The 27,190-nt window shown below is 56.9% G+C and overlaps 1 protein-coding gene across 1 annotated transcript in view; it reads left to right on the plus strand.

Moving 5' to 3' along the window:
• Positions 1-26,451, plus strand: part of Nup210 (nucleoporin 210) — a 64,233-nt gene extending 37,782 nt beyond the window's left edge. Inside the window, exons 21-40 of the mRNA XM_090323976.1 lie at positions 6,002-6,130; positions 7,154-7,281; positions 7,393-7,528; positions 8,418-8,480; positions 8,664-8,843; positions 10,853-10,933; positions 12,058-12,189; positions 13,083-13,241; positions 13,833-13,924; positions 15,201-15,375; positions 16,089-16,264; positions 17,338-17,558; positions 18,438-18,574; positions 20,542-20,665; positions 21,624-21,770; positions 22,409-22,659; positions 23,150-23,366; positions 24,587-24,682; positions 24,759-24,842; positions 25,994-26,451. Coding sequence (XP_090180102.1) covers positions 6,002-6,130; positions 7,154-7,281; positions 7,393-7,528; positions 8,418-8,480; positions 8,664-8,843; positions 10,853-10,933; positions 12,058-12,189; positions 13,083-13,241; positions 13,833-13,924; positions 15,201-15,375; positions 16,089-16,264; positions 17,338-17,558; positions 18,438-18,574; positions 20,542-20,665; positions 21,624-21,770; positions 22,409-22,659; positions 23,150-23,366; positions 24,587-24,682; positions 24,759-24,842; positions 25,994-26,130 — 2,865 coding nt within the window. The 3' untranslated portion in view covers positions 26,131-26,451. The remainder of the gene's footprint in view (positions 1-6,001; positions 6,131-7,153; positions 7,282-7,392; positions 7,529-8,417; positions 8,481-8,663; positions 8,844-10,852; positions 10,934-12,057; positions 12,190-13,082; positions 13,242-13,832; positions 13,925-15,200; positions 15,376-16,088; positions 16,265-17,337; positions 17,559-18,437; positions 18,575-20,541; positions 20,666-21,623; positions 21,771-22,408; positions 22,660-23,149; positions 23,367-24,586; positions 24,683-24,758; positions 24,843-25,993) is intronic.
• The last annotated feature ends 739 nt before the right edge of the window (positions 26,452-27,190 follow it).

Below are 27,190 nucleotides of genomic sequence, written 5' to 3' on the forward strand. Positions count from 1 at the left end.
AACAAAAGGGCCAGGAGTTTGGCCTAGTGGTTAAAGTGCTTGCCTAGCATGCATGAAGACCCGGGTTCGATTCCTTGGTACCACATACATAGGAAAAAGCCGGAAGTGGTGCTGAGGCTCAAGTGGTAGAGCTCTAGCCTTGAGAAAGTCCAAGGACAGTGCTCAGGCCCTGAGCTCAAGCCCAGGACTGGGAAAAAAAAAAGCAAAAGACAGCATATTGATTATTATACAGCCATGAAAATGGAATCTCAGTCCCTGCTCACATCTTTTGACAGTCAAGAAGTTTATCCGGGTCGGAACACTTCCGATTCTGTGGCACTGATAGGTAGTCACAGGCTAGTATTTCTGAATCACCTGGACTGGTCATTGTGACTTCTTTCTCTTCTTTGCCAGTCCTGGGGCTTGAACTCAGGGCCAGGGCACTGTCCTTGAGCAAGAGAAGCTCAAGGCTAGCACTCTACCACTTGAGCACCACTTCTGGCTTTTTCTGTTTATGTGGTACTGAGGAATCGAACCTGGGGCTTCATGTATGCTAGGCAAGCACTCTGCTCCCAAGCCACACTCCCAGCCCTGCCATCCCCGTTCCAGGATTTTTACATTCTATTTTTTTTAAAGATTAGTCTGTCATTTTCTTGTGATATTGTCGTCTGTCTTCAATAGACAGGCAATACTGAATTCATAGAATAAGTTGGAAGTGGGCCGGGAGTTTGGGCTAGTGATAGTGTGCTTGCCTAGCATGCATAAAGACCCAGGATTGGTTCCTCGGTACCACATACATAGAAAAGCTGGGAGCGGTGTTGTGTCTCAAGTGGCAGAGCGCTGACCTGGAGGAAAAAGCCCAAGGACAGTGCTCAGGCCCTGTGTTCAAGCCCCAGGACTAGGGGGGAAAAAAGAATAAATTGGAAATGTTTCTTTCTCTACTTTGGGAAGAATTTATGTAGAATTGAGAGTAATTATTCTTAAGCGTTTGGTAGAATATTAATCAGAGAAGGCACATGGATGTGAGCTTTTCTTCATGCCGGGTTTTTTAAATTGCTAATTCAGTTTCTTCAACTTGTCATGGGATATTCAGATGATTTATTTATGAACTTCTGGTAGCTAGGACTTTATCCATTCTGTCTATTCTGTCTCATGTATTGATATGTCAGCTCTCGGTTGCTGTGACACAAGTACCTGAAATAAATAAGAGAAGGAAAGATTTATCTTGGCTCACCGTTTCAGAAATTCAGTTCACAGTTGCTGGCTTGTGATTTCAAAAGTTCAGTCCATAGTTGCTTAGCCAATGGTTTGGGCCCGTGGTGTGACAGGATATCCCGGTGTAAGTGCATGATGGAGGAGGCGGCTACCCTCAAGGTGGAAGGACACTCTGCCAGAGGAGGGGCCTGTCCCCCTCACGCCTAGGCCTACTTCCTCCAACATGCTTCTGCCACATGGCCACACAGGCTGGAGCCACAACACGCAAGCTTCTGGGGAGCAGTCCGGGTCCAAGCTGAAACGATTGGCTTTCACTTGTCCTGTTCTCCCCAGTAGTCCTCATTACTCCTGTCCATTCACCTGTCCTGTCCTCTGTCCTTGCTAGTCCAAGTAATTTGTGCCCATTCTCTTCTCCATGGGTCATAATAACTGAAGGTTTGTCACTTTCGTTACTGTTCAAAAATCAACTTCTGGTTTCATTTGTATTTTCTGTTGTTTTCCTCGTGTCTGTTCATTTTCATTCTCATCATTATTGTTTCATTTCTTGTTTCGAGTTTACTTTGTTCCTCCTTTTCCAGTTTCTTGAAATGAAATAAAGGGTTTATTTTCTATAAGGGCATTTACTCATTTCCCTTTTGATTCTGCTTTAGCCTATCTCCTAAACGGTGCTGTGCATATCTGCTTTTTCATTCGTCTCATTTTTCTAGTTTAAGTTCCATTAGGGGTATGTGGTTTAGTTTCTACATATTTCTACTTATTGCATTATGCTTTGCTGGTCCTGGGGTTTGAACTTAGGGTATAGTGTTTGCTAGGCTGGTGCTCTGCCACCCAAGCTGTAGCCTTTCCTATTTGTGGCCGTCTCTCTAATGACTCCTCCTCTCCACTCGGTGTCTGGGACACCTGTCTTGAGCCGGGGGAAGAGTAGCTTGATCCCAGCCTCTTCCCAGACGCCACAGGAGGTCGGCTCTCGTTGGTGCCTGTGGGCGAGGGGGACGAAGGGGCCCCACCTCTGTGGAGCACGGCCTGCATCTGGACCTCAGCTGCAGGTTGCTGGGCCAAGATGAGGAAGCCTGGCATTCTCCCTCACTCCCAGGCACTCCCTGATGGAGCCGGGCGTGATGGAGCCCAAAGGCTGACCTCCGGGGTCCCCACCCCACAGAAGGGGTAGGGGTGGGTCTTGTTTCAGGCATTGCTGACGTCCATCTTCTCAGTTTGCCTGATGAAGCCTGGCTTCATTCTCTGTGCGCACTTAGAGCCCTGTGCAGAGATTTTCAACAGGTGTGCGTGTGTAGTGACGTCCCCTGACAGTACCGTGCCAGAACGGGGAAGGGCCCCTCTGCCTTCTTTCCTTTTAAGATCCAGTGGCTTCCTGTATCATCCTAGCCAGTCTTGAACTCCAGGGCTCAGGTGTCCTCCTGCCTCCACCTCCTGACATCTGAGGCTATAGATGTGTGCCACCATCCTGGCCCCTAAGTGTTTTCATTCCCTTTATGAAAAGAAAGGGATGACGGTCCAGCCATTCTTCCCACCTCGTGGGTAGTGCCAGAGACGGGCGCCACTCCAAAGGGAGATCAGGCCCAGGCTTTTCCTCCTGCCTCATAACTTGCAGGAGGGGTTTCATCGTGTGGTTTTCTTCTCGTGCCTGTACTAGGGCTTGAACTGAGGGCCTGGATGCCGTCCCTTAGCTTTTTCACTCAAGGCTAGCACAGCTCCACTTCTGGCTTCTTTAACTGGAGATAGAAATCTCACATCACTTTCCTGCCTAGGCTGGCTTTGAACCACAACCTCAGATGTCAGCCTCCTGAACAGCTAAGATTACAGATATGAGCAAGGGCGGCCTGGATCCCCACACACCGCATGCTTTTCTTGCCTTGCCCCACCCCCATCCCTGCACCCCCTGTAGTGGAGTTTGAACTCAGGGCCTTGAGCTTGCTGGGCAGGTAACATACTGCTTGCGCATGCCCAGCTTTCTTGTGCTTTCGTTGTTTTTTGATAGGGTCTCCTGTGTTAGTCTGCATACTCTGGTCCTCCTGCCTCTACAGGAGCGTCACGGTGCCTAAGTTCTTTGTCAAGGTCAGGGTCTCACTAGCTTTGTGCCCTGAACTGTGGCGCTCAGCGTCTGCCCCTCTCAGCAGCTTTGCTGAAGGCTGAGTCTGTGATGGGTGCTCACGGCTTCCTTCACAGCGCTGTTTCTGAAGGACACATTTACACTTTCCTTTGGCATTTTCCAGCTGCTAATTAGCAGCACTCTCATTTCCCTTAATCACAGAGACAAGAAAGCCCACAGCCATTCTCCTCGCAGTGCCTAGAAAATGCTTCTTTCTTTCCTATTGACTTGCATGCGGGACATAAGAATGGCTCCTGGGAGGGGGGGCGGGGCGCTTGCCCACACTGCACCCCAGGCTGTGCAGGCCTGTGATTAGTTCTGCTTACACAGCCCCCAGAGTTCTCCACAGAGGCCTTTATTTCATTTTCCACTGGCATGCACAAAGGAGTGTTTACCTGATTTAAACTTACTGTTTATTTTTCTTCAACAATTCCTCTCCTTTCAAAGTAAGTCCTCTGAGCCGAGCCTAGGCCATTATAAGAGCTGAGGAAAGGGGCATGCTGTGCGATGGGCATGCTTATCATGTGCCCAGCTCTGAGGTACAGAGGTGATGTGGCCACGGGGCAGGTTGGCTGTGTGTGCTCTGGCGAGCCACGGTGGTGTTTCCTCCTTCACGTGGCCATTGTCATCGCGGGTGTGTTAGGGGTGAGGCACACAGGAGCTGGAGTTGGGGTGGTCTGCTCGTCCTGTGACGGGTCTGCAGGTAGTGGGCTGCAGCTCCAGCCTCGCTCTTAGGGAGCCGGCAGGGCTGATTGGGGCATGCAGAGTCTTGGCCTGTGCTGGCCTTTTGTGTGAGCTGCCGCCGTCCCCTGCAGGCTGCAAGGTGAGCAGTTAGGGGTGCAGCTTACGACGGTCTCATGTGGAGGCTCTGCCCACCCCATGACACTGACCTGTCCACTGGAGGAAACAAGCTGGTGGCTCCCCCGATGTCCAGAAGCATCAGTCTACATGTGGTGTGTCCACATAGCACCTGTCAGGGGACAGATGAAGTGTGATCAGGGCCCGGGAGGGAGAGCTGAGCTGAGACAGACAGGACCTCGGGGCCTGCCGAGCTCTAGCCGTCATGGTTTCTTAATGAGCAGTAATGCATTCATTGTCTCCAAATTGACAGGACGCTCCCCTGGGCACAGCATTTGCTCACATCCTCAGGTGGCACTTTTAACACTTAGACGTGAGAATTTCTTTAGGTGTGGTCACCCCCTTCCCTGCATCTCATAAGCATTCTCCAAATGCCTTTGAAGAAACACTTGGGCCCAGGCACTTGGAGAAGCAGGGCAGTGTGATCCTGCACAGTCTACTGGGGTCTGCCACTTGGCCGCTAGCTAGCAGCCAAAGTGGCTTCAGAGCCCTTCATTAAATGCTTGCTACGGGTGAAAGAAGCTGATGAGTGGGGCAGGACCTCTCCAGAGGCAGCCTGACTGCACCCCTTGCTTCTGTCACCCAGAGGGGGTCTGGGACCTCCATCCTCTGGGAAAACAAGCAGAGGAGATAATTCCCTCTCCCCCCACCTCCATTCTGTCTGTTTAAAATGTATAACCATGCAATTTCCCCAAGTTATAAAGGCCAGGCCCGCTCCTGACAGCAGCTGCTTCTGCTCGAGCAGATCCCGGCAGGCTCTCCCTTCGGCTTTGCAGGCAGTGTAATAATCATCCCCAGGAAAGCCAGAACCCGGAGCCCACCCCACACCCACTTCTCAGCCCTTATTAGTGCTGGCTGGCTGGCTGGCAGCGGCAGCTCCAGTCCCATCCTTGTCAGGTTGGAAGGTGTGGCCTTCAGGCCTGCCCCAGCTGTGTGGATGTGTCCTCCACCTCGGTCATACTAGCAACTGGCAGCCTGGCCCCATTCTCAAATTCAGCCTGTTCCCAGCATCTGCACACCCAAGCAGTGTGACAAGTGGTAACAGATTCCTAGATGGACAGGACATGCGAGGGCCACGCCGCAGCCCGAACAGCACGCAGGGGGCGGGTTGTTGGGGTGGAGAGTATTTGGAATGTAGGGCCTGGGTTGCTACATGAGAGGCTAAAAGGCTTTGAAATGGGATGTTAGGAAGCTGGAAGACTGGAAAACACTAGCTTGGATTTGTTAGTTCACTCAGAACATCTTAAGAGGCCACCACTTCAAGCCAAGCTGGAGTGATGGAGGTGAGCCATCTCTCAGGGACGCACACACCCGCGTGACCTCTCCGGGCCGACCGAGGTGCTCTGATCCCGAGTCCACACTGGGGCTTCTCAGTGAGAGCTGCCTTTGGAAAGCCGCACTGGCCCGTCAGCCCTGACTTGCAGCTCCCTTGAGGCCTCGTGGACTGCCGTGCCCTTCTGTCCCCAGGCCTGCAGCCACAGGCAGCCAGGACAGGCCATGCAAGCTGGGTTTCAATCCTTACTCTGCCTCCAGGTTGCTATGTGTTCTAAGGCCGCGCATGCACACACAGAAACACACACACACACACACACACACACACACACACACACACACACACAGCAGTGCACACTGTTAAGATGATCAGCGAGGTCTGCCCCAGCACCAACACTGCATTCCCAGACCCTCCTGTGGCAAGCAGAACTCAGCATGAGAGGCGAATGGGACACTGTGTGGGTCAAAGTTCCTCTCGATCACTCCTTCCACATGCTGGCCTCCAGTCTCTCTCCCTGGGGCTGCTCATGGCCCCACGGCTGAGTGACCCTGCCTGTCTCCACCACACAGGTGCAGCCTCTGCTCCCGGGCTCGTCCACCATCCTGATCCACGACTTGTGTCTGGCCTTCCCTGCCCCAGCAAAGGCTATCGTTCACGTCTCAGACATCCAGGAGCTGTATGTCCGTGTGGTGGACAAGGTCAGTGATATGGACGCCCTCTCTGCTGATCTGCAGAAAACAGGAAGATCAGTGTGGCCGCAGAGGCCATTTCTCTTGTGCCCCTGACCCCCAGAGTTACGGGGAGCTGTGGAACTCTTGCCGTGCTCCACACAGGCGGGGTGGGCTGAGGTCTTGCGCTCCACTTCCTCATCCCTGTTGACATCAGCGGAGCTCGCCTTCAATCCTGCTCGAAGCTAACTCCCTTAGCCCTGGCTTGGAAGTCCCCATCCTCCAGTGCCCGTCGGTTTCTTCCGGCCAGGCAGGTGCTCGCTGCCCAGGGGTCCCCCCAGGACATAGGCCCAGGCTCCTTTGGGATTGGAGTAGTAAGGAAGAAGCCCACAAAACTTGCTGCTTTTTGGAAAATGGAGACTAGACCCAGGTTTCTCTTTCTTGTAAATGAGAATCTTTAGACTCCTGGGTCTAAGGAAACGAAGTCTAGGGCTCTGGAGGGATGCGCTGGGTTCCTGTTTTCCAAAGGTGTGTGATGAAAGGGAGGGTGTTGAAGCAATTTTGATTGTTTCTTAAAAGTATTACTAACAGTCTCTACTTAGCCTAAATATTCCTCTGACAATCCTTTCCCTGGCAGATTTGCTAACTAGATTTCTATTTGTTTCTTCATAAAGCATTTTTTTTGCAGCCTTTATTCCCTAAAGTTCTTGCTGTGTGCATTATGCACATCCAGATGCAAGCTGTTCCGTCGGTGAACACTGAGCTTCTTTCGTGTGCCCGATGCCCCAAGCCGTATCTTGTTTCCTTAATTAGGTTGTTACCCTGTTGGGAGCAGGAAGTGGAGTGTATGCTCTCAGCATCCTGAGCCACTTCGTATATGGTTTTCATTGTTGGTAGACTGAGTCCAGAGATGACTCATCCCCAGTCCCTGGACCTGGGTAGAAGGTTGTTAATGCTGTCTGAGGACGCCCTGGACACAAAAAGCCGTGGGCACCGCAGAGGAGGAATTGTCCACCCAGAGGCCACCTCTGAGTCCCTGCCCCCGTGACACAGGTGGAGATCGGGAAGGCCGTCAAGGCCTACGTCCGAGTGCTGGACTTTGACAAGAAGCCATTCCCGGCCCAGTACTTCAGCTTCATGTCCCTGAAGCTCAGCGCAGCCTCCCAGATCGTCACCTTGGTGTGAGTTGTCCCAGGGGTCAGAAGGGCATCTCAGGACGGTGCTGGCCCTGCCAGAGCCGCTCCACTTTGTCTGCATCGGAAGAAGGGTTCTAGCTCTCCCCTCCATCTCAGGGCCCTGGATGAAGCCCTCGACAGCTACACCGCCACGTTCCTGGTGCATGGCGTGGCCATTGGCCAGACCAGCCTATCTGCTAGCGTGACAGACAAAGCTGGACAGCGCATCGGCTCCCCCCCACAGCAGATTGAAGTAAAGCTGGCCCTTTGGTCCCTCGTGGGGTCGGCCCCAGTGTGGGAAGGGCTGGGAGATGTTTTTTATTGTGTTTGGTTGGGAAATTCGATGGAGTCCAGGACACTGCCATGGAAAGGTCACATTAGCCAGTGCCCTCTCGTCATAACGCAGCGGTCACCAGTCCCAGGGGCCTGGGAGCAGCACAGGAGCAGAGCTGGGGCGGGGGTGGTTTCACTCCCCTCTCTGGGCTGCCCTGAGGCGGCCAGTGCTCTAGAACACGGGCGGGGAAGGCCAGCAGCTCTTCCCGCAACGCAGCGGCCACATGCAGGTTTGGCGTATGTACAGAACTTCTCGGCAATCAGGTCTAAGCCCTAGAGAAGGCCTGCTCTGGGGCCTGCACAGAACAGTGGTGGTAAAGTTAGTCCTAAGTGAGGGGAGCTCTGAGACACACACACACACACACACACACACATACAGAGGCAGCTGGTATAGAAAAGTCTTTATAAGTCTTTATTTATGTCCATAGAAAAGTAGAAGTATTTCCTGAGTGGGAGATGTTTAGAAGTGAGGGGAGAGGATGCACAGCCATCTTCCATGCGCGCAAGTGTGGGGCGGGCCAGGCCCCCAGGCACTGCTTGTCCTGTGGTTTGGAGCCATCAGCCGAGAGCAGGTGCTCTAGTTCCAGGGGTTCTGGAGTCTGAATAAGCAGTTATAAACAGCAGAGTACACCGAGAGTGCCTCAGAGCACCAGCTAGCGGGGGGGATGCAGGCCCCACAGCTGGCCCTGGCTAGTGACCCCATCCTGTCCTCAGAGGAGTGGCACCCTGTCCCACGGGCGCCTCGTAGGAAGTGTGGAGCACCCATGAGGCACAGCAGGCATCTCCCCTTCTCGTGTCTCCACACTCAGGTCTTCCCCCCATTCCGGCTGATACCCAGGAAGGTGACGCTGATTGTTGGGGCCACGATGCAGGTAAGGACCAGAAGGTCACAGGCCCCTGCAAGGCTGCTGCCTGCCACCCTGGTTCCAGGCGTGCCACCCAGTGGGGCTGTGTCCCGGCCGGGTGGAGCTGGGCAGAGGTGGCAGGCTCTCCATGGCGAGAAGGGCTGGTCAGGAGGACAGGTGCTCACAGTGTCGCTGTTTCTCCCCCTTCAGATCACTTCGGAGGGCGGCCCCCAGCCCCAGTCCAACATCCTCTTCTCCATCAGCCATGAGAGCGTGGCGGCGGTGAGCGGTGCTGGGATGGTGCGCGGGCTCACGGTTGGCAACGGCTCTGTGTTGGGCGTTGTACGGGCAGTGGATGCAGAGACTGGCAAAGTCATCGTTGTCTCCCAGGTATCCTCGTGTCATTGGGACCACCCAGAGCCAGGAAACTAGGGGTGGGCAGGCCTGTTTCCAGCGGGCGGGACTCCCCTGCCTGGGGCAGCCCCGCTGGTTCAGGTGTCCAGACTCTGAAGTGTCTTCTACTTACTGTCTCCCTGGTTCTTCCAGCTGCCCTGGGTGGGTAAGCACCACAGTGCCACTCCCCCCCAGGGACTCCCCGGTGGTGTCTGGCATCTTGGGTGTTTGCTAGTGTCCCCTTTGCAGGCAAGCTGCCTGAGGGCCCAGCTCCCAGCTCATGGCCAGTGTGTGGTAGTCCTGAGCTTTGATCCAGTGAGGCCCAAGAGCTCTGGGTCTGTGTGCACCTCTTTTTCCTACAGGAAGAGAGTGTTGCCGTGAAGGGCAGGGGTTGCTCATGGCTGAGACACCAGAATGCGAGGCAGTGTATGCCAGTTCATAGCTGTGCGCCGTAAGCGTGGCTTCAGAACACAGAAGTTGAGACCTGCATTTGCACTTCCAGGAAAATGGTCAGCCAGAAGTCCTCTGTGCTGTCCTCACTTCTTTCAAGCTAGCCAGCAGCTGCCAGGCCGAGGTACAGGGGTCTCCTGCCTGGAGACTCCCTGCCTCATACCAGGGGTCGATGCCAGGCGGGTGAAAGTCGGTCTCCAGTTGCCCTTTCCAGGGTGGGTGCGCTTCAGTAGAGAGGAAGGCCCCAGAAGAAGCCGGCCTCGGCTTCAGTGGCTCCCCTGGGCCCCCCTTGTGGCTCATTCACAGCTAACTGCAAACCTTGTGGATCTTGAAGACCCCATCTGGGACCTGGTCCATCCGCCTTTCCCGTGAGCACCAAGTGCTCAGTGCTCAGAGCAGCAGCCCAGCACCCATGGAGCAGGCAGACACTGCCCGCCACTCCCTCATCCCCAGCATGGCTTTGGTCTGACATTGAGTTCGTTGATTGGCATTTTCAGCATCTGTCTCCCAAAATCCCAGTTTAAACCACAGACTCTGGATGGCAGAGGCAGCTGCCCAGATTGTGTGTTAGCGATTTCATGAAGAAAGCAAGAAAGTATCAAGCGTGGAAAACTTTCCTGGAAGTAAAATGCAGGACCCTACAAGGCCTGGCTTATTTCTCTCTCTACAGTTAGGGTTGTGCTCCGGAACTGGCTCTTTTCCTCCTCTTAGAGCCCTGGTGGGGTGACTGAAAGGACAGCTGGCTGGAAGCTCAGCCCTCCCTTCACTCCCGACCCCTCTCTCCTTGTGGTCTGGCCTTGCTGGGCGCCTTTCCTTTTAGTCCTCCCATCTAGTCAGGGGGAGAGCTTCTAGAGAAAGGGCCTCGTGGTCCTTAGCAGAGGGAGTGGCTGGGCCCCAGCTCCTCTGAGAGGAGTTTCCTTGAGCCCAGGCTGGTGGGGCTCAGTTTGCAGCTCCGCTCCCCCCCACATCTGTTGAATGTGCAATCTTGGCCAGATGCTTCCAGTTCCCTTGTCCAATCCAGGTCCCACAATCCGCACCCAGGGGCTGAGGGACGGTCCACCTCTGGCAGGAGGAGGCTGAACAGTGAGAAGAGAAGGAAGGGAATGAATGCTTACTGGGTGCCCAGCTTTTGCCCAAATCCCAGGCACAGATGTAAGCTGAAGTGCAAAAGGGTTTTCTTAGTTCCGGTCTTTGTGGGTCCAGCACTGTGAAGGAGAGTGAGTCCTTCCTGGAGTAGCTGACTCAGAGCCCTGAGCTTGGCTAAGAAAGGCAGAGTCTGCTCTCCTCACCCTGCGCCCTGCGGCTGAGTCAGAGACAGATAGGCTGGATTATGGCTTGGGAGATTTTAGAGACCCGTCCCGTGAGGGTGTCCAGGCTGGAGAGTGGCCCCTGGGCTCTGCTCCCAAGTCTGATGGCAGCCAGGGGCAGGGAGGGGACCAGCTGTGGGGAAGTAGTTGACTGGCTGCCCCAGAGCCAGGCATCTGGGCTGCTCGGTGGGATGCCCACCCAGGCTTCCCCTGGCACGGCAGGCAGCCTGAGGCCCGGCCCTCTCCTAGGACCAGGTGGAGGTGGAGGTGCTGCAGCTCCAGGCCGTGAGAATCCGTGCACCCATCACGCGGATGAGAACGGGGACCCAGGTGAGGCTGAGCCTGTGGGCTCTGAGTCGTGCTCAGGGCACAGGTCCTTGTGCTGGAACCAGCTCCCCCTGTTCTTCACCTCTGAGCCCAGTTTTCAGTGACTGCCCTAGGTCATAAGGCTGACACGATCCTTTTGTGCAGAGCAATCATCCCCAGTTCTGTGTTTGTGTCCTAACTGATGCCTGTTTCAAGGCACTGTCACCTCCCCACAGCTAGGGTAGCACCTGGTATGAGACAACAACTTATGGAGCTGCGGCACTTACGTCAGGACGTGTGTCCTGTCTGCTCATCCTGTTGTGTGTTCATAGCAGCTCAAAGGTGAGGATCAGCGTCGTCACCATGCAATATGAGCAAATTCACGTGCATAGGTGCAGAATGCTGTCCCGGGTCACATAGCTGTGACACCTGTCCCTTGGTATCTGAGGATTCTAAGACTCCTCATACCTGTGCCCACGCTCCTGTGTGTGTTGCTCCATCTCAAGTGAGCTACAGCGTTCATCTTACAGTGCACGCCCAGTAGTTGTCACAATATGTGGCCTGGGAAATAATGGCAAGAAAAAAAGCATATACAGGTTCATTGTGAACAGCCCCCCCCTTTTATTTGACTGTGCTAGAGACTAAACTCAAGGCCTGGTGTCTGAGCCACCCACCCCTAGTCTTTTTCCCTTTGTATTTTTGATCCATGACTGCAGAACTTGAGGATAGCACAGGTAGGCGGTAAGTTATAGAACTGGGAGCCATGGAGCTGTGTTTGCTGTGCCCACTGACAGGCAGACAGGTGTCTCCAGAGACTAAAGGAGTACTTGGGCCCCGACACGCTCACCCCGTGGCCACAGTCCCTGCTAGGTGGCTTGGAGATTTGAGGGCAAGGCAGTGTGGGCTTGCGTTCTGGACAGGCGCTTGCAGCCATGCCCGCCCCTAGCTGGGGAGGGGCTGGTTCTACTTCTGGTTGAATTGGTTGCTTCTTCGTCAAATTTCCTAGACTGCACTGTGTCCTGGTCTAGTTTGGAAGACTGCACAGAATTGGCCAGAAAGCTTTGGAGGGGAACAAGGAAGGGGCTGGGCAGGCTGAGGGGGAAAGCCAGGCACAGGACCCATGGTCAAGGGCCTGACATTTCCCCCAGATGCCTGTCTACATCACCGGGATCACCAACAACCAGAGCCCTTTCTCTTTTGGCAATGCTGTGCCAGGCCTGACCTTCCACTGGTCTGTCACCAAGAGGGACATCCTGGATGTTCGCGGGCGGCACCACGAGGTAACCTCCTGCCATTGCCTCACACGGCACCAGTGCCCATTCCTTCTCACCCAGAGATGCCCTCCCAGGCTCCACCGGCTTCTCCCTCACCTCCTGCAAGCGGGCTTTGCAGAGATGAGTCGTGTTCTTTTTGCCATAACGAAGTATCTAAGACTAGGTGCCTTGTGAGCAGCTTTGAGTGTGGTGCGCTGCTCTGGCGAGGGCCCTGGCTGCCTTGATGACAATGTATGTCGGGGTGAGACAAGAAGCCAAAAAACATGTGGAAAACAACCTTGCGCTTTGATGGTGACTCACTCTGGAAGGAACCTGCCGGTCTGAAAACAGCATGCGCAACCACCTAGCTCCCGTGCAGGAAGCCCTACCCGGCAGGCACCGCCTCCTCGGGTCCCCATGCTGGGAGCCAGCTTCCAGCACGGGAACCACTGGAGGCCAGGCTGCACGGGGTAGAGCAGTGAGCAGCCTGGTGAGAGGCTGACAGTTCCAGAATCTCACCAGGGCCTTTGTTTCTCACCTGCTTTCTGAAGCGATACTTAGCTGTCTAGGCCTTTCTTGGGCTTCATCCCAGAGGGAAAGCTCCCTCCTGAGACTTCCTGGGCCAGAAGGGTTGTGTTGAGTGAAGCCCCCAAACAGACAAGGACTTATTGGGGTCGCCCAGCAAGCTGCTAGGGGAGCAGACTATAAGCAGCGGGCAGCTATCACAAAGTCCTAGTGGGCGTTGGTGTGAAAGGTCTTTTGTGCCTCATGTGTGGACAGTGGGGCTGGAGACCTGGGAGGAGGGAGGGCACAGACACAGGATCTCTGGAAGGCATCTCCCTCCGAACCCTGTGGAACTAGGATTCTGTCCCCGGTGGTTCTGGACCCTCCCCTGGAACGGTGTTCAATGTCTTCCCCAGGCGTCTGTCCAGCTCCCGGCGCAGTACAACTTTGCCATGAATGTGCATGGCCGTGTGAAAGGACGAACCAGGCTGAGGGTGGTGGTCAAGGCTCTGGACCCCACAGCAGGACAGCTGCATGGCCTCGCCAAAGAACTCTCAGATGAGATCCAAATCCAGGTACCAGGGGGACCGGAACTGCATGTGAGAGGAGACATGGGCGACCCCTGCCTTCCCGGGGCCATCGGGTCCATAGCAGTCCCGGGGCTGGCGTGTCTAACTGCAGTCCTCAGTTTTGGGGGGAAGTAGGGGAATGTATCTCAGTCTGGTGATCGGAGGGGCAGACATGGGGTAGGGGTGTGCTGTGGAAGTGACAATGCAGAATGGGAGGACTTACAACATATGCAAAGGCCTGGGAGCTGAGAATAGCTTGTAGTGCTTCAAAAAAATCATCTTGAACCAATCCAAAACAAAAGAAGGAAAAGAAACTTTGGCCCCGTAGTGCTGTCTACTCAGCCATCGTGTCTCGCTAGGAATGAGGAAGACACACAGATATGTCCCCTGGTTCCTAGCCTATCTGCTTTTTCTGATCATATTTTGGGTTAGCCTTTCCCTTCATGTCCCCAGGTACCTGGCAGGTACCAGCAACAGTTTGTCTCTTCCCAGCAAATGTGAGGTCCCCTTCACATTTGCTGTTGGGGAGAAGCAGGTAGATGGACTGGACCTATCTGGTATTCATAGAACGTGAGGCTCATCCTCTTCCTTTTCCAGGTATTTGAAAAGCTGCGACTGCTGAACCCTGAAATAGAAGCAGAACAAATATTAATGTCACCCAACTCATTTATAAAGCTCCAGACAAACAGGTACGTGACTCAGCGCTTGTTTTCAGCGAGGCTGAGGAGCTGCTCTCGCATCCGACAAGTCATTTGTCACAGTTGTCAGGAGCTGTGGGGGCTTCCTGGGAGTCTTTCTGTGCTGCGGCTGAGTGGGCAGAGGGAGTGGGCAGTCTCCACATCCCCTCTCCCTTCCCAGGGGCATCCTCAGCTCCCGGCCTTCTCCCTGCAGCCGAGAAACAATTTTCATGCTCACTGCGGAAGGGCAGTCTCTTAAGAGGAGAAAAACTATAAACTTGGCGGTGTTAAATTTTTCAGTGCCCCTGTGTTTTTAAGACTTGTCACTCAAAGTGTAGCCTGTGAGTTGGCTGCATCACTGGGGACCACACTGACGTGCAAGTCTTGGCCCCACCTCAGACCTGCAGTGTAAAAGCTCCCCCTTAGCAAGCAGGCTAGAGGTGGGGTGCAGACATAATTCCTACCACTCATCTAGGGGTACCTTTCCCAGTAACCTCCTGAACTGAGCTGGAATAGCATTTGCCTACTGGGCTCTAGGTCACACAAGGTCCATTCAGCGAAGAAACCAAGGCCAGATACTGTGCCAGGCTCTGAGAACACAGAAGCGAATGACAGGCGAAGCCCAGGAAGGGGATGCAAGGAAAATGCCCGCAAGAAAGTCTTCACAGCAATGTGGGGAAGTTGCTTAGCCCAGGGGTCTCGAGCGTGAGTAGCTGCCCCAGTTGTGGAGAGGAGTTGGTGAGGAGTGTCTGAGCAGAGGCTGTGACACTGAAACTATCCAGGGAGGAAGGCAGCCACTGCTGCCAGGGCCTTGGTTCCTTTGCTCTTACTAAATGCATAAGAGCATAAAATGCTACATCATTTATCTCCTGCAAATCCCTTTCTTAGCGGGAAGTACAGTTTTTGCCCTACTCACACGGTGAGGAAATAGGACAGGCTAGGATGTGCCTTTCTCACAGCTGAGGAAAAAGGCCCGGAGAGGAACAGCCCGCACACAGGTATGGGCAGGGGGTGTCAGGGTTCCCAACTCAGAGCCCCACGCTCTTTCCGCTGTGCCAGGCTTGCTGAAACTGTCACAGAGTGTTGGCCTCCCAGCCTCTCACTGGTGCTGGTGGACTCGGGGAAGTTAGGCTCCCGTGGAGGACTTCCGAGGTGACGGACAGCAGAGCGTGTGTGCACTGCAGGGTCGAGATTGGGCTAGTGTGTCTTCCGGAGCAGTTGTTGGATCTTGATGGCTCTGGGCCCGCTCTGGGCATCTGTTAACACAGACCTGCCTTGCTCCCCACAGGGACGGTGCAGCCACCCTGAGCTTCCGGGTCCTGGATGGGCCTGAGAAGGTTCCTGTGGTGCACATGGATGAGAAGGGCGTCCTGGTGTCCGGCTCCACCATCGGGACGTCCACCGTTGAAGTGATTGCCCAGGAGCCTTTTGGCGCCAACCAGACCATCATTATTGCTGTAAAGGTATGGCATGTTTCACCCTTTCTGGGTGAAATCTGAGCGATTCCTAAAGTCCTTCTTAGAATTTCTCCGTCAGGACAGAGGTCCTAGGCAGATCCTGAGCATGGCATCCGGTGTGCTCCAGGCGCTGCCATGCTGAGTACAGTGGCCCACTTCGCAGACATGGAAACGGAGACTCGGGGCAGCTCACTTTGGTTTCTGAGGGTTGCTGTGTTGTCTGCATAACAGACACTGCCCTACTCAACTTTGCCAGTGGGCTTTGGACTTGGGAGGGCCACTCTTTTGTCCAGGGAGTGTTATCTCGAGTTAGGGTGGGGTTTTACTGCTGTTTATGCAGCATACAGGTTCAGAAATGGCTCCCTTTCCTTCCTCCAGCCAGCGCACCTGAGAAGCCCAGTGTCCCAGTGGAGATCTTTCTTTAAGAATCAGGTCCCCCAGAGACACTCGATGGTCTCAGCCATGTTTCTGCCGTGTGACGAATGATCATACTTCTCTGTCACGGCATTGGGCTTGCCTTGCCATGAGTTCAGCCTGCCTTGTGCGGAGTGGAAACCTTATCCACTCTTCACGACCCTCAAGTCAGCTGGCCACAATTGTTCCTGGGCTGTGGACGCCTCCCCGAGTGTGGGGTTCTCGAAGAGCCTGGCACAGCCAGCCCCGCGCCGTGCAGCACCCGGCCTGGCGCGGGTCAGCCCCACGTGTGCGGTGTCTTCCAGGTGTCTCCGGTTTCTTACCTGAGGATCTCCATGAGCCCCGTCCTGCACAGCCAGCACTCGGAGGCCCTGGCTGCCCTTCCGCTGGGGATGGCCGCGACCTTCACCGTCCACTTCCATGACAACTCCGGAGACGTCTTCCATGCTCACAACTCAGTCCTCAACTTCGCCACCAACAGGTGGGGGTACTTTTTGCTCATAGGAGGGCTGCCTGCCCTGTGCCTGGATTCAGTCCGTGGTAGAGATGCAGCGACAACCTGAGAGGTAGAGCCAGGAAAAGATGTTACTTACAGTTCAGATGGTGCCCGCAGTGCCAGGCAAGGAAGCACCAGGGTCTGGTCAGAAGACAGAGGTGAGGGACAGGGAAACATAGCCCCACAGCCCTGTCCCTGTGTGCCAAAATGGTGGTGGGTGAAGGTGGCCTTACCGGCAGGAAGCAAAGCACATGGTGGGGACTGGGGCTGGGTATTTGTCATAGAGTATTTGTATGGCCATGAAAGAAAGACTGGGGAAATAGAATGTTGGCTTTCGTTTGGCCTATTATCAATGGATGTGGTTCATCGATTATAAAACCTGTAACAGTTAATTAGAACAAGACAGATGGGCCGGCCCTGCTGAGGGACGAGCCCAGCATGCTGAGCTCTCAGATTCCACATCAGAACTCAGTTGTGACAAACCACAGAAGCCAAGCCGTTTGCCAGGGCCACACAGCCAGGATCCATTCAGCTGCAAGTGTGGGTCACTCAGGATTGCTCTTCATGAACCTCTCCCGACGTGAGGGTTCCAGGCTGTGGCTGCGGCCTGGCCTGCCGAGTGTCAGAGCGCTGGAGCACTGGCTCGTGAGTGCGCCCCCAGGCCAGCAGCGCCAGGGCTCCCTGCAGTAGTTGGGAGGTATATTTACAGGGCCCAGTGTTTGGTGGGAGTGTAAAGCTGAACGACTGCCCTAAGGGGTATAGGCCAGTTTGGGGACAGAGCCACAGCAGTCCCAGGAGGAATGAGTACGGCTAGGCTGGGACATCACTACCCTGTTTCAGGGAGTGGATGGCAGGGTGGCACAGCAGGGGCTGTCTCTCTGCAGGTCGTGCCCTTCCTCAGCCTCGGCTTTCCTTTTTAAATGTGTGTCCGCGTCCTGCTATGGGCTGGGCTTCTGTCCTGGGAGGGTGGGGGCCTGGGGGGGTCTGTGTCCACTCGGCAAAGGATGCCGGCTGCACGCCCTGAGCTGAGTGGAGCCTGCCGCTCTCTCCTGGCCTAGGGAGGACTTTGTGCAGGTCACGAAGGGCCCCACCAACAACACCTGCATCGTGCGCACCGTCAGCGTGGGCCTGACGCTGCTCAGCGTGCGGGATGAGGAGCACGTGGGCCTCGCGGACTACGTCCCCCTGCCGGTGCTGCAGGCCATCTCCCCAGAGCTATCCGGAGCAGTGGTAGTGGGAGACGTCCTCTGCCTGGCCACTGTTCTCATCAGTCTGGAAGGTGAGAGGGAGGCTGAAGTCACGGTCGGTCAGCTCTCCATGGTGGGGGCTCACTGGGGAGGTGCTCGCACCCTGTCTTGGCCTGCCTGGCAGTGCAGAAATGTATTATCAGCCCCTGTCCTGGACTGGCGCTGACCGTTTTCCGCTGCTGTGAAAATGTCCTGAGTGCTTGCTGGACGACCCAGTCTATCCTAGCTGTAAACGCTTGGAGTGGCTGTGCAGCTGGGAGCTGAGCAGGTCATTTTGGTGGATTGTGTGGTCAGTGGCCATCGTTCTAGACAGGTGGGCAGAAAGTGGAGACGGGGCCAGTCCAGCCACCGTGGTGCCACCCTGGCCTCCTGTAACTCATGCACTTACCTGCTTAGTTTTCTTTTCCATCAAATCCCCCTCTTTTTTTAACTTCATTAATTCATTTTAAAAGGAAGTTAAATACTACCTGAAGAAAAATAATCTGCCACAACAGGAGCGTGATTGTTGAGTTCTTTGATTGCATTTACTGTGTCATGTGATTGACTCTGAGATCAGAAGTGCTGTCTGGCACCGAGCCTGGCGTCTGCATTCTGGTTGCTGAAAGGAAGTGACAGCTGTGGGCTGGCTGGGCCTTGAGGGCAAGAGGCATGGGGACTGGTGGAGCAGCACCCAGCCTGGCCAGGACAGGGCGGGACGCCTTCGTGGGAGAATGGTGGGTGATTCCAAGCCGGGGTTTGAGCTGTAGCTTCTGAGAGCAGCTATAGGAGAGCCCAGATCCCGAGGCAGGCAGAATGGGCTCCCTCGGGGCCAGGGAGCATGCCCGTGGGGCGGTGAGCACACAGCGGCTGGCACACTCATCCACCCAGCCAGGCCTCGACTGGAGATGGGTGACATCTGGCTCCTTCTGCAGGTGTCTCAGGGACCTGGAGCTCCTCAGCCGACAACATCCTTCACGTTGACCCCAGAGCAGGTGTGGCCGTGGCCCGGGATGTCGGGTCTGTGACTGTTTACTACGAGGTTGCTGGGCACCTGAGGACCTACAAGGAGGTAGGACTGAGGAGTGGCCAGAGGCATTCACGGCTGAGCCATCTGTGGGGTATGGCTGAGGCTCCGGGGGACTGGCTCAGGGACAAAGCTGTGCAGGTTCTCAAGTCCCTTAGATGCGATAAACCTAAGAGCCTCCCCTGCGTGCTTTCAGTCCTCTCAGGACTACTGGGTTCCTGATACAACCTGAATGCTAAACGAACCACTGGTACACTGTACTGTTTAGGGAATAAGAAGAAGCAAACCTATGCATGTTCAATACCGATGCCCTATTTTCCTCAGAATATTCCTGACTTGATTGGATTTGATCTGATTTGAATGTGAGAGGTGGAGCCAGCGGTACTGAGGGCTTGCTGTCCCTCGTGATTTCTTGTTCTTTCAAAGCACCTAGCCTCCTGCCAGAGCCTCAGCCAGGTGGGGATGGGGAGTCCGTGGGCCCGGGAGGAGCTCCTGCCGCCCTGTTCTTCTCAGCCTCCTTTTCCCATGTGCTGTGTGATGGCCAGAGGCAGCCTGAGGGTGTGGGGTTGGCCCACCTCCCACTCGGGGAGCCGGTGGCACCCAGCCGCAGCTGAGATTCGATGTCACCAGCAAAGTTAATCCCCCAGCAAGTCACCTTTTGAGTCTTTGTCGAGGCAAACAAAACTGTCCTGTCTTGTATTTATCTCCAGCCGGGAATGAATCGCTGAGCCAGTGCTGGCCAAGTTCCAGCCACGTCTCATGTTTAGAGCCAGCGTGTGCTGTATGGAACCCAGCAGTTGAACCTAATAGTTTGCATATTTAGTGCTGTGGCTACGTGTGTTGGGCAAGCTGGCTGCAGATAGAGGCCTGCTGTGATTCGTCAGGCTCCGCTCTCCCAGGGGAGCCTGCCCAGAGTGGGCAGAGACAGGCAGCGTGTGCGAAGGTGTATCCGGCCAAAGCTCGAGCCTGGGTGAGGAGGGCTAGGACACAGGGTGTGAAGGGCTCCACTTGAACTTGTGGGCAGGCTACAGGCCGGAGGCGCCGTGGCTGAGTGTGGCCCTGACGCCCATAAGAAGACCCCATCCCCATTTTTATGCCAGTCCTGGAGTTTGAACTCGGGGTCTGAGACTGGTATTGGTTCATCATCTGGGCACCGCCTGCAGCTCCTGGCTGAAGCCTGCCGAGGAGGTGGGGTCTCCAGCACGGAGGTGGTGGCAGTGGAATGCCTTGGCTTGGGTAGACGACAGGAGAGGGGCTGGTAGAGATGGTGGGTGGGGTGGAGTGGTGGAGAAGACCCAGCATGGTGGCCAGGAGGAGAGGACAGGAAGTGGTGGGCTCCTTGGGGTGGCAGTGACCCTGGGCCGAGGCCGTGCGTGGCAGCAAAGGCCTCTGGTGAGGCCAGGGGGAGACTGAAGCCCATCTTCAGCTGTGCCCCCCCCAAGGCCCTAGAACTTCAGGGCTTTGTGGGGAATGGCCTCCCTTTCTGCCTCAGGCACCCCCACACTGCTAGAACCTGCTAGAAGCAGGAGGTGCTAGTGCTGTTCCAAGAGAGGTGGCCAGCCTTGGACTGCGGGGCCTGCAGGACCCTTCGGGGGCAGGGTCACCACCCCTCACCCCACTGCCAGGAGAACCAGCCAGGAGATGGTTCCCTGGGCAGACTGGATTCTGGGGCCTTCATTACCCAGGCATTTGAGGCACCAAATGCATGTTGAGTAAACTGGAATGTATCCTTTCTCTTTACCACAAGATTAGTCAGCCAAATTCGTGGGCAGAGCAGAGACCGCAGCAGGAACTTAAATCCCCACAGTCCCTACCTTGGTGTGGCCCCCTGGGAGAGTTGTAGGAGTTGTGGCCTGCCGTTCAGTCCAGGTTTGACCAGCCTGGGCTCTCCCCCATCTCTGCTGCCCGCAAGGCCAGCAGTGAGGCTTTGAGTCCATCCTGTCACGTGGGAAGCTGCGTTGAGGTCAGCAGGTGTCGGGTATACAGTCGGTGCTGCCTCGCTCCCTCTGCAGATAGCAGTCGTCATGCCTCAGAGGACTGTGGCCCATCGTGCCCACCCTGCCCAGAGCAGCTTCCAGGAGGACACGGCCTCCAGAGTGACGGTCACCGTGGGAGACAGAAGTTCTAACCTGATTGGTACACAGGGGCCAGTTGTGGGCGGGGTGGGGCTGCAGGGAGGGTTCGGCTACCCTGGTAATTTGCTCTTATGGCTCTGGAGCTGGGACCCAGGCCGCTGTATGTGCTCAACAAACCCTCTGCCACTGAGCCACGCCCCGAGCCATGCTTTTCATACTCATTTACCCCAGTCCCAGAGAGCCTTGACCCCAGCTCCTCCATTCCTTGCAGCATTGTAGAGATCTGAGTCGGCCCCAAGCTGCACCACAAAAGGGCCCAGCAGCTAGACGTGGGCCTTCTGAGCGGGGAATGTGATTGCAGCCCTAGACGTGGCCCTTCTGAGCAGGGAATGTGACTGCAGCCCTAGACGTGGCCCTTCTGAGCAGGGAATGTGACTGCAGCCCTAGGCACCCGAGCAGAGCCAGCCGCAGTCCGCTGCCGTCAGTGCTGGGAACCAGTGACTTCGCAGACAGCTCCCCTGGATCTGTGTTTATAATTCCCATTTCCTAAGTCATGCATAGAGCACTCCACTTCACCCCTGCCCGGACTGCCCAGACAGCGGCTTCTAGAAATCAGTTCTTACAGAACGGTTGTTTTTTACTTTTAATTTTAAACAGTTTAACTGGTGAACTGAATACCACTGTCATTCTTGTGATGTCTGAGGCTTATTTTGTCGTGGTGCCATCTCCTCCCGCCTCCCTGCAGTGGCACTCTATGTAGCAGTGGGACCACTGCCTTTCTGCCCCAGGTCCCAGGTCCAGAGCACATGCTGGGCTGTCTGGAGTTACCAGCAGCCCCTCTTCTAGACAGTGTATCCTCCATGTTTATGATAAGACAAAGCAAAAACCTTTGGTACCTTTGCAGAGTGGGCAACCCAGGCTGGGCTCTCTATGTGGAAAAATGTGGGGTCATAGGTGCCGTTCCTGGCATGGCCAGCTTGGAGGCCCTGGCCCCAGGTCTCACCTCTCCCCACTTTTAGGAGACTGCTCCCCTGCCCAGAGGGACACCATTGCAGCCTTGCATCCAGAGTCTCTCATCAGCTGCCAGCTCCGCTTCAAGCAAGATGTCTTTGATTTCCCCGCACGGGACATTTTCACTGTGGAACCCGGGTTTGATGCTGCTCTCGGTGAGTTTGCAGGAACCTGAAAGTGCAGTGAAGTGCGGAGACCCCCTCTGCCACATGTCTGCGGTCACTCAGGCCCTAGGTTCGGCTGTCCACCAGGCAGAAGTGGTCAGGAAGCCAGCCTGGGCAGTGCCACCAGGCCCCAGGCTTCTCCAGCCCGTGGCCTCTGGGAGCATTCCTGTTTCTCTCTGGTTTGGATGCTCTGTGTCTGGGCAGGACAGAGCCCAGACACCAACCCCATGGGGCCTCAGCCTTGCAGGGCTCTGGGCATCACAGAATAATCCCGTCTACTCAACATCAGGCACGGAGGACGGTGCGGGCCCTAAAACCTGTTTACCATTAAATTGCCCTCCTTTTGGGCCAGTCCTGAGCTGCAGGGCCAGCCTGGCAGGCTTCCAGCCACAAAGCACCGTAAGCAGGGAGCCTGCAGGCAGAGAGTTCTGCGACGAGGGACTGGTGGGTCACTGAGAGAGTGTCCAGCCTGGACCAGGGGCTGTCGCAGGTGCTCTCAAGGGGACTCCTGGACGGGTGACTTCTCACCCGGGTTCTGGAGGCTGTCTAGGAGTTCCTCAGAGACTCGGGGAAAGGGAATGGCGTCGGCGTCCAGGTGAGGGGGGCACAGCGGACCCGTGTCTCCGCAGGCCAGTACCTCTGCTCGCTTACGATGCACAGCCTGACAGACAAGCAGCTGAAGCACCTGAGCATGACGAACACAGCCCTGGTGGTCGCTGCCTCCCTCTCGGGCAGCCCCCCCTCTGCAGACAAGGTTGCGGCTGAGGTTCCCTTCAGCCCCGGGCTCTATGCCAGCCAGGCAGAAATCGTCCTGAGCAACTACTTCACCAGCGCGGAAGTGAAGATCTTCGGTGCCGGGGAGGTTCTGGAGAACCTGGAGGTGGGTGGCAGCCGTGTGCCTGGGGCGGCGGGAGCTGGGTCAGGGTCCCGGTCAGGAAGAGGGGAGCGCAGCAACCTCGCCGTCTTTCAGATGAGAGCCTATGGTAAAATCCGCTGTGAGAAGGGCATGGGGCCCGGCCCGAGGGAAGGCCTCGCCCTCTGGGACCTGGTCCTGGCTGCACACCGCATTCCGGCCAGCTGGGTCTCTAGGGGTCTCCCTGAGAGGATGGGGGGGGGTGAAGTCTGCGCTGTGGTCGGCTGAGCGGGGCTGCGGTTCTCGCCCCGTCCTGCTCCAGGCATTCAGGTCAGCATTGTTTAGACTTTGAAGGCACTGGGTTGACCCTTGCCGAAGCCCCGAGTATGGACAGTGTTTGCTGGCTGCAGGCTGCCCCCTGTCTTGAGAAATGCCCAGTACTGGTCCCCACAGGCCCCTGAGTCCTGGGAAGGGGCCCCCTCTGCTCATCCAGACTCAGGATGGAACCTCCTTCCAGGTGAAATCGGGGTCCCCCGCTGTGCTGGCCTTCGTGAAGCAGAAGTCTCTCGGGCTGCCCAGCTTCGTCACGTACACTGTAGGCGTCTCAGACCCCACGGCCGGCAGGCAGGGGCCTCTGTCCACGGCACTGACCTTCTCCAGCCCGGCCACCAACCAGGCGCTCACCATCCCTGTCACCGTGGCCTTCGTGATGGACCGTCGCGGGCCCGGGCCCTGTGAGTCGTGGAAGAGGATGCGAAGGGAGCAGACATGGGGGGCAGGAGGGACAGGCCCAGTGTCCCCACAGCCCGGGGCGGGGGTACTGGAGACCCATCCAGGTGGCAGGTGGACACTGGCAGGCGTTCGTGCTTCCTGCTCCCAGGTCCACTGTCAGCAAGACCCTCCTCCAGGGCTCCTGCCTTCCTCAGGAGCCAGGCCCACCAGCCCTCCACAGTGGCTCCTCTCCCACCCCGTCACACCCTCCCCACTGCCTCCCTGCTTTGGGAACACGTGTGGCCCCCACCCAAGCCACCAGTGCCCACTGCCCCCTGCCTGGGATGGCGTTCCTCAGGCAGTCCCTGAGCAGCATTCAGTGCTGCCAGCCCGGGAGATGAGCCGTGTGGCTCACCACTGGATGTCCCTGTCCCCTGAGGGTAGACGCCCGCACAGGGAGAGCAGTGCTCAGTGAGTACCCATTGCCAAGCAAAGGGGATCATGGTTCTGTATCACTGGTTCGCCCCTGCCAAGGTCAGACTCTGTGTCATGCAGGCACAGTCCCCTGCCTAGAGGGAACAGACAAACGAGGGGTGTGGCAGGCCCCCTGACATGGCTGAACCCAAGGACAGAACAGAGTCTAAGGGGGTGACGGCCTGGCTAGGACCGGTTCCCAGGGAGAGGCCCACAGAGGACCTGGGGATGCGTGTCATGTGTGGGAGCGGGGGACTCCCATGAGCTGTGGGGAGGTAAAGTCAGCGGGCGGGGGCAGGATAGAGAGCCCGCATTACTGGTGCCCTGGCAGGTGGGAGAGGCCGAGGACTCTCCAGAGGTTGAACAGCTTTGAGCCAGAGGTTCCAGGCCCCACTGGTTTTGCATGGAGTCAGAAAGCCCCATCTGTCCATCCCATCTGTCCGTCCCATCTGTCCTCTCTGCGGCGGGCCCCAGGCTGGCGGTCTCTTCATTGCACGGTGTGCAGGCCCTGCTGGCCTGAGACCCTAGCACGGCATCACACGGGAAGAGCGTGCCGGCACGGACTGGGCCGGGCAGGCGGGGCTGGTTCAGACGTCCCAAGGAGGAGAGAGAAGAGCCCTTGGATGTCAGCGAGGCCATCACCCGGTCCTGGGCAGCCCCCACCCCAGCCCGGCCTCCTCTCAGGAGGGCCTGGCTGCTGGGTTGGGTGGTGAGCTGGGGGCCTGCAGTGGCCCTGGGCTCGTGCTGACTGGTCTTTGCACTGACGCAGATGGCGCTGGCCTCCTCCTGACCTTCCTGGACTCCTACCAGGTCATGTTCTTCACGCTCTTCGCCCTGCTGGCCGGGACAGCGGTCACCATCATAGGTGAGGCCTGTCTCGGCTCGGTGTTTGCGCCCAGCCTGCCCCACCTCCTCTAACCATCCACCCTGTGTGCCTACAGCCTACCACACCGTCTGCGCACCCCGAGATCTTGCTGCATCCCCAGTCCTGGCTCCCCGACCCAGCTCTCAAAATAGCCCCCACTGTGAGTACCTCCATCACAAGCACAGCCCAGTGGGGCTTCTGTCAAGGAGAAGGAGGCCTGGGCAGGGTGGCCTCGGGGTCTTGAACTCAGCTCTCGGTGTCCTGTCACTAGTCAGAAGGCTAGAGCCCGAGACAGTGCAGAGCTGGGAGGCGGGGTCACGGGCTCCCCATCCCTGACCCAGGGTGGGGTGGTCAGGAGCACCTCCACGGGGCCTCAGGCCAGGGTGGGGGTCCTGGGTGGCCCCATGAGGGCTCCCCAGATGGAGAAGCCCACCATCTCACTGTCCATTGTCTCCTGTGACCCTGCCACAGGACCCCTGTTTCTGCGGGTGACATAGACCAAACTGCAGTGCCAACTGCAGGGCTCTCTGAATCCCGGTTCCCACTTGAGGGTTTCCCGTAGCTTCTATCCCAGTTTTGGTGCTAGAAGCCCTGTCCTGGGAACCAGGGCCTGAGCAGGTGGACCACAGAATCCGAGTGGCTCATCAGCTGCCCCGGGCCTGGGGCAGGCTAGGACTAGCACAGAGCTCCACCGCTGTCCTAAAGCACTGACCCCTCCCCTGTGCGTGGACCCATCTCAGGGTCTTTGCCTCATCCCAGAATCTGCCAGAGCCCAAAGCCTGCACTGAAGTTGGGTGGTTTTGTTTGTTGGTTTGGGGTTGTGTGTGTGTGCATGTGTGCGTGCACGCACGCACACACACATACACACGAAATCTCATCTTGGATTTGCTTGCCTGGGTGGCATTGAGACATGCATGAGACGCCAGCGCCCTGCCTGCCTTGGAGCTCTCAGTGCAGCATTCTGCCCAGGTCCCAGTCCCGATATCGATCCCATCTATCGCCCAGGCCCTGTGGACAGGGGCTGCCATGCATTCCGGCACCCGGGCTCTGTGCTCTGGGAGCCCAGGGGGTGCGCTCCCACCATGGTCGTGTGGGATCTTGTGTAACTGTCCTTCCAGAGAAACCCTCTGCCCCTGAAGCCTGTCTGAGGCGGCATTCGGTGGCAGAAAGTGTCCTGGGAGGTGTCCCAGGGCCTCTGGGTGCACAGCTGGGGCGGCAAGGCCGTGGGCACGGGGGACAGGCACGCTGCTTCTCGTGCCCAGGGCAGGCAGGGTGTGTGCGGCGGCCGCTCACTTCCTCTCTCCTCCCTAGATTTGGCTGCCATCGCCTCGCCATTGCCCCCCTTGTCATCATCCTCATCGTCGCCCACCTCCTTCCTCTCACCGCCTCCTGGTCGCAAGGCCAGTCCTCCCTCGGGGCTCTGGAGCCCAGCCTACGCCTCCCACTAGCCAGTGTGCCGTCTCTGCCCACAGACAGCTCTGTGCAGCCGGCCGCCATGGCGGGGTCCTGTTCTACCCGTGTTGGGACAAAACCCCAGCCTGGGCCCGGCCGTCTCACCGCCCTCTGCCATGGCGGGGCTCTGGTCTGCATGGTGGTTCTTCATTAGTGGGGGGGACAGTCAGGCCTTCCAAGTCTGTCTTCGTTTCCTTCTGCGTTTGTCTGGCAACGCCGGGCTTCTCTGCTCTCGTGGGCGCGGCGTCTGGATTTCTGGACGTTGCGGCTGTGTTGAATTTCTGAGTGTGGCTAAACACGCCCTGCAGCGCCTGCAGTTCCACACAGATGAAGCCGTGACATCGCCGAGGGTCACGGGAGAGGGCCTGTCAGGACTGCACAGCCATCCTGGCCCCCACTCACTGGCAGCCCCAGCCCGTGCCGTGGGACCCCTCGAGAAGTGGACTTCGCTCCCGGTCAGTGGCTGCTGGAAAGTAGGGGGCCACGTAGGTCCCCGCCCCCACTCCTAGGACACCTCAGGAACACAGCCCGTGACAGCAGAGCCCTGTCACGAGGAAGATGCTGGAATCTGCCCAGCGGCACCGACAGCTTCCCCTGCTTCGGGCCATGGTGAAAGCCCTCCGTCTTCCACGTCCCTGTCCACGAGGGGTAGTGCGTCCTGGCGGCAGGGCCGGAGCGGTCACCGAGTCCCTCCCTGCAGAGACCAGGGTCGCCATGCAGTGCTTTTTTTGTTCAACTCCAGTACCTCAGCAGATCTGAGCCAGGCTGCTATGAGCGGCTCCGCAGCCCACAGGAGGACGGCCGCCAGCTTCCAGGAGGGGACCCGCCCAGCCCTAGTCCTCGGAGCTGAAGCCGTGGTGGAAGAGCTGTACCTCGCTGCCTGCTACTTGAACTTGGGCGGGAGGCTGGGGGCCCAGGGCCTCGGGGCCCGTGTCCTTGCTTCATTACTAAAGTTCTGCGTGGTTTCCTGAAGGGCTGTGGTCATTGCTGTCCTGACTGTCTCCCTGCCTCCCTGTCTGCCCGCTCCCTCCAGCCCGCACCTTGCGGCTGAGAGCC

Source organism: Megascapheus bottae, chromosome 33 (genome assembly GCF_031878675.1).
Source record: "Megascapheus bottae isolate mThoBot1 chromosome 33, mThoBot2.hap1, whole genome shotgun sequence".
NCBI classification, from domain to species: domain Eukaryota; kingdom Metazoa; phylum Chordata; class Mammalia; order Rodentia; family Geomyidae; genus Megascapheus; species Megascapheus bottae.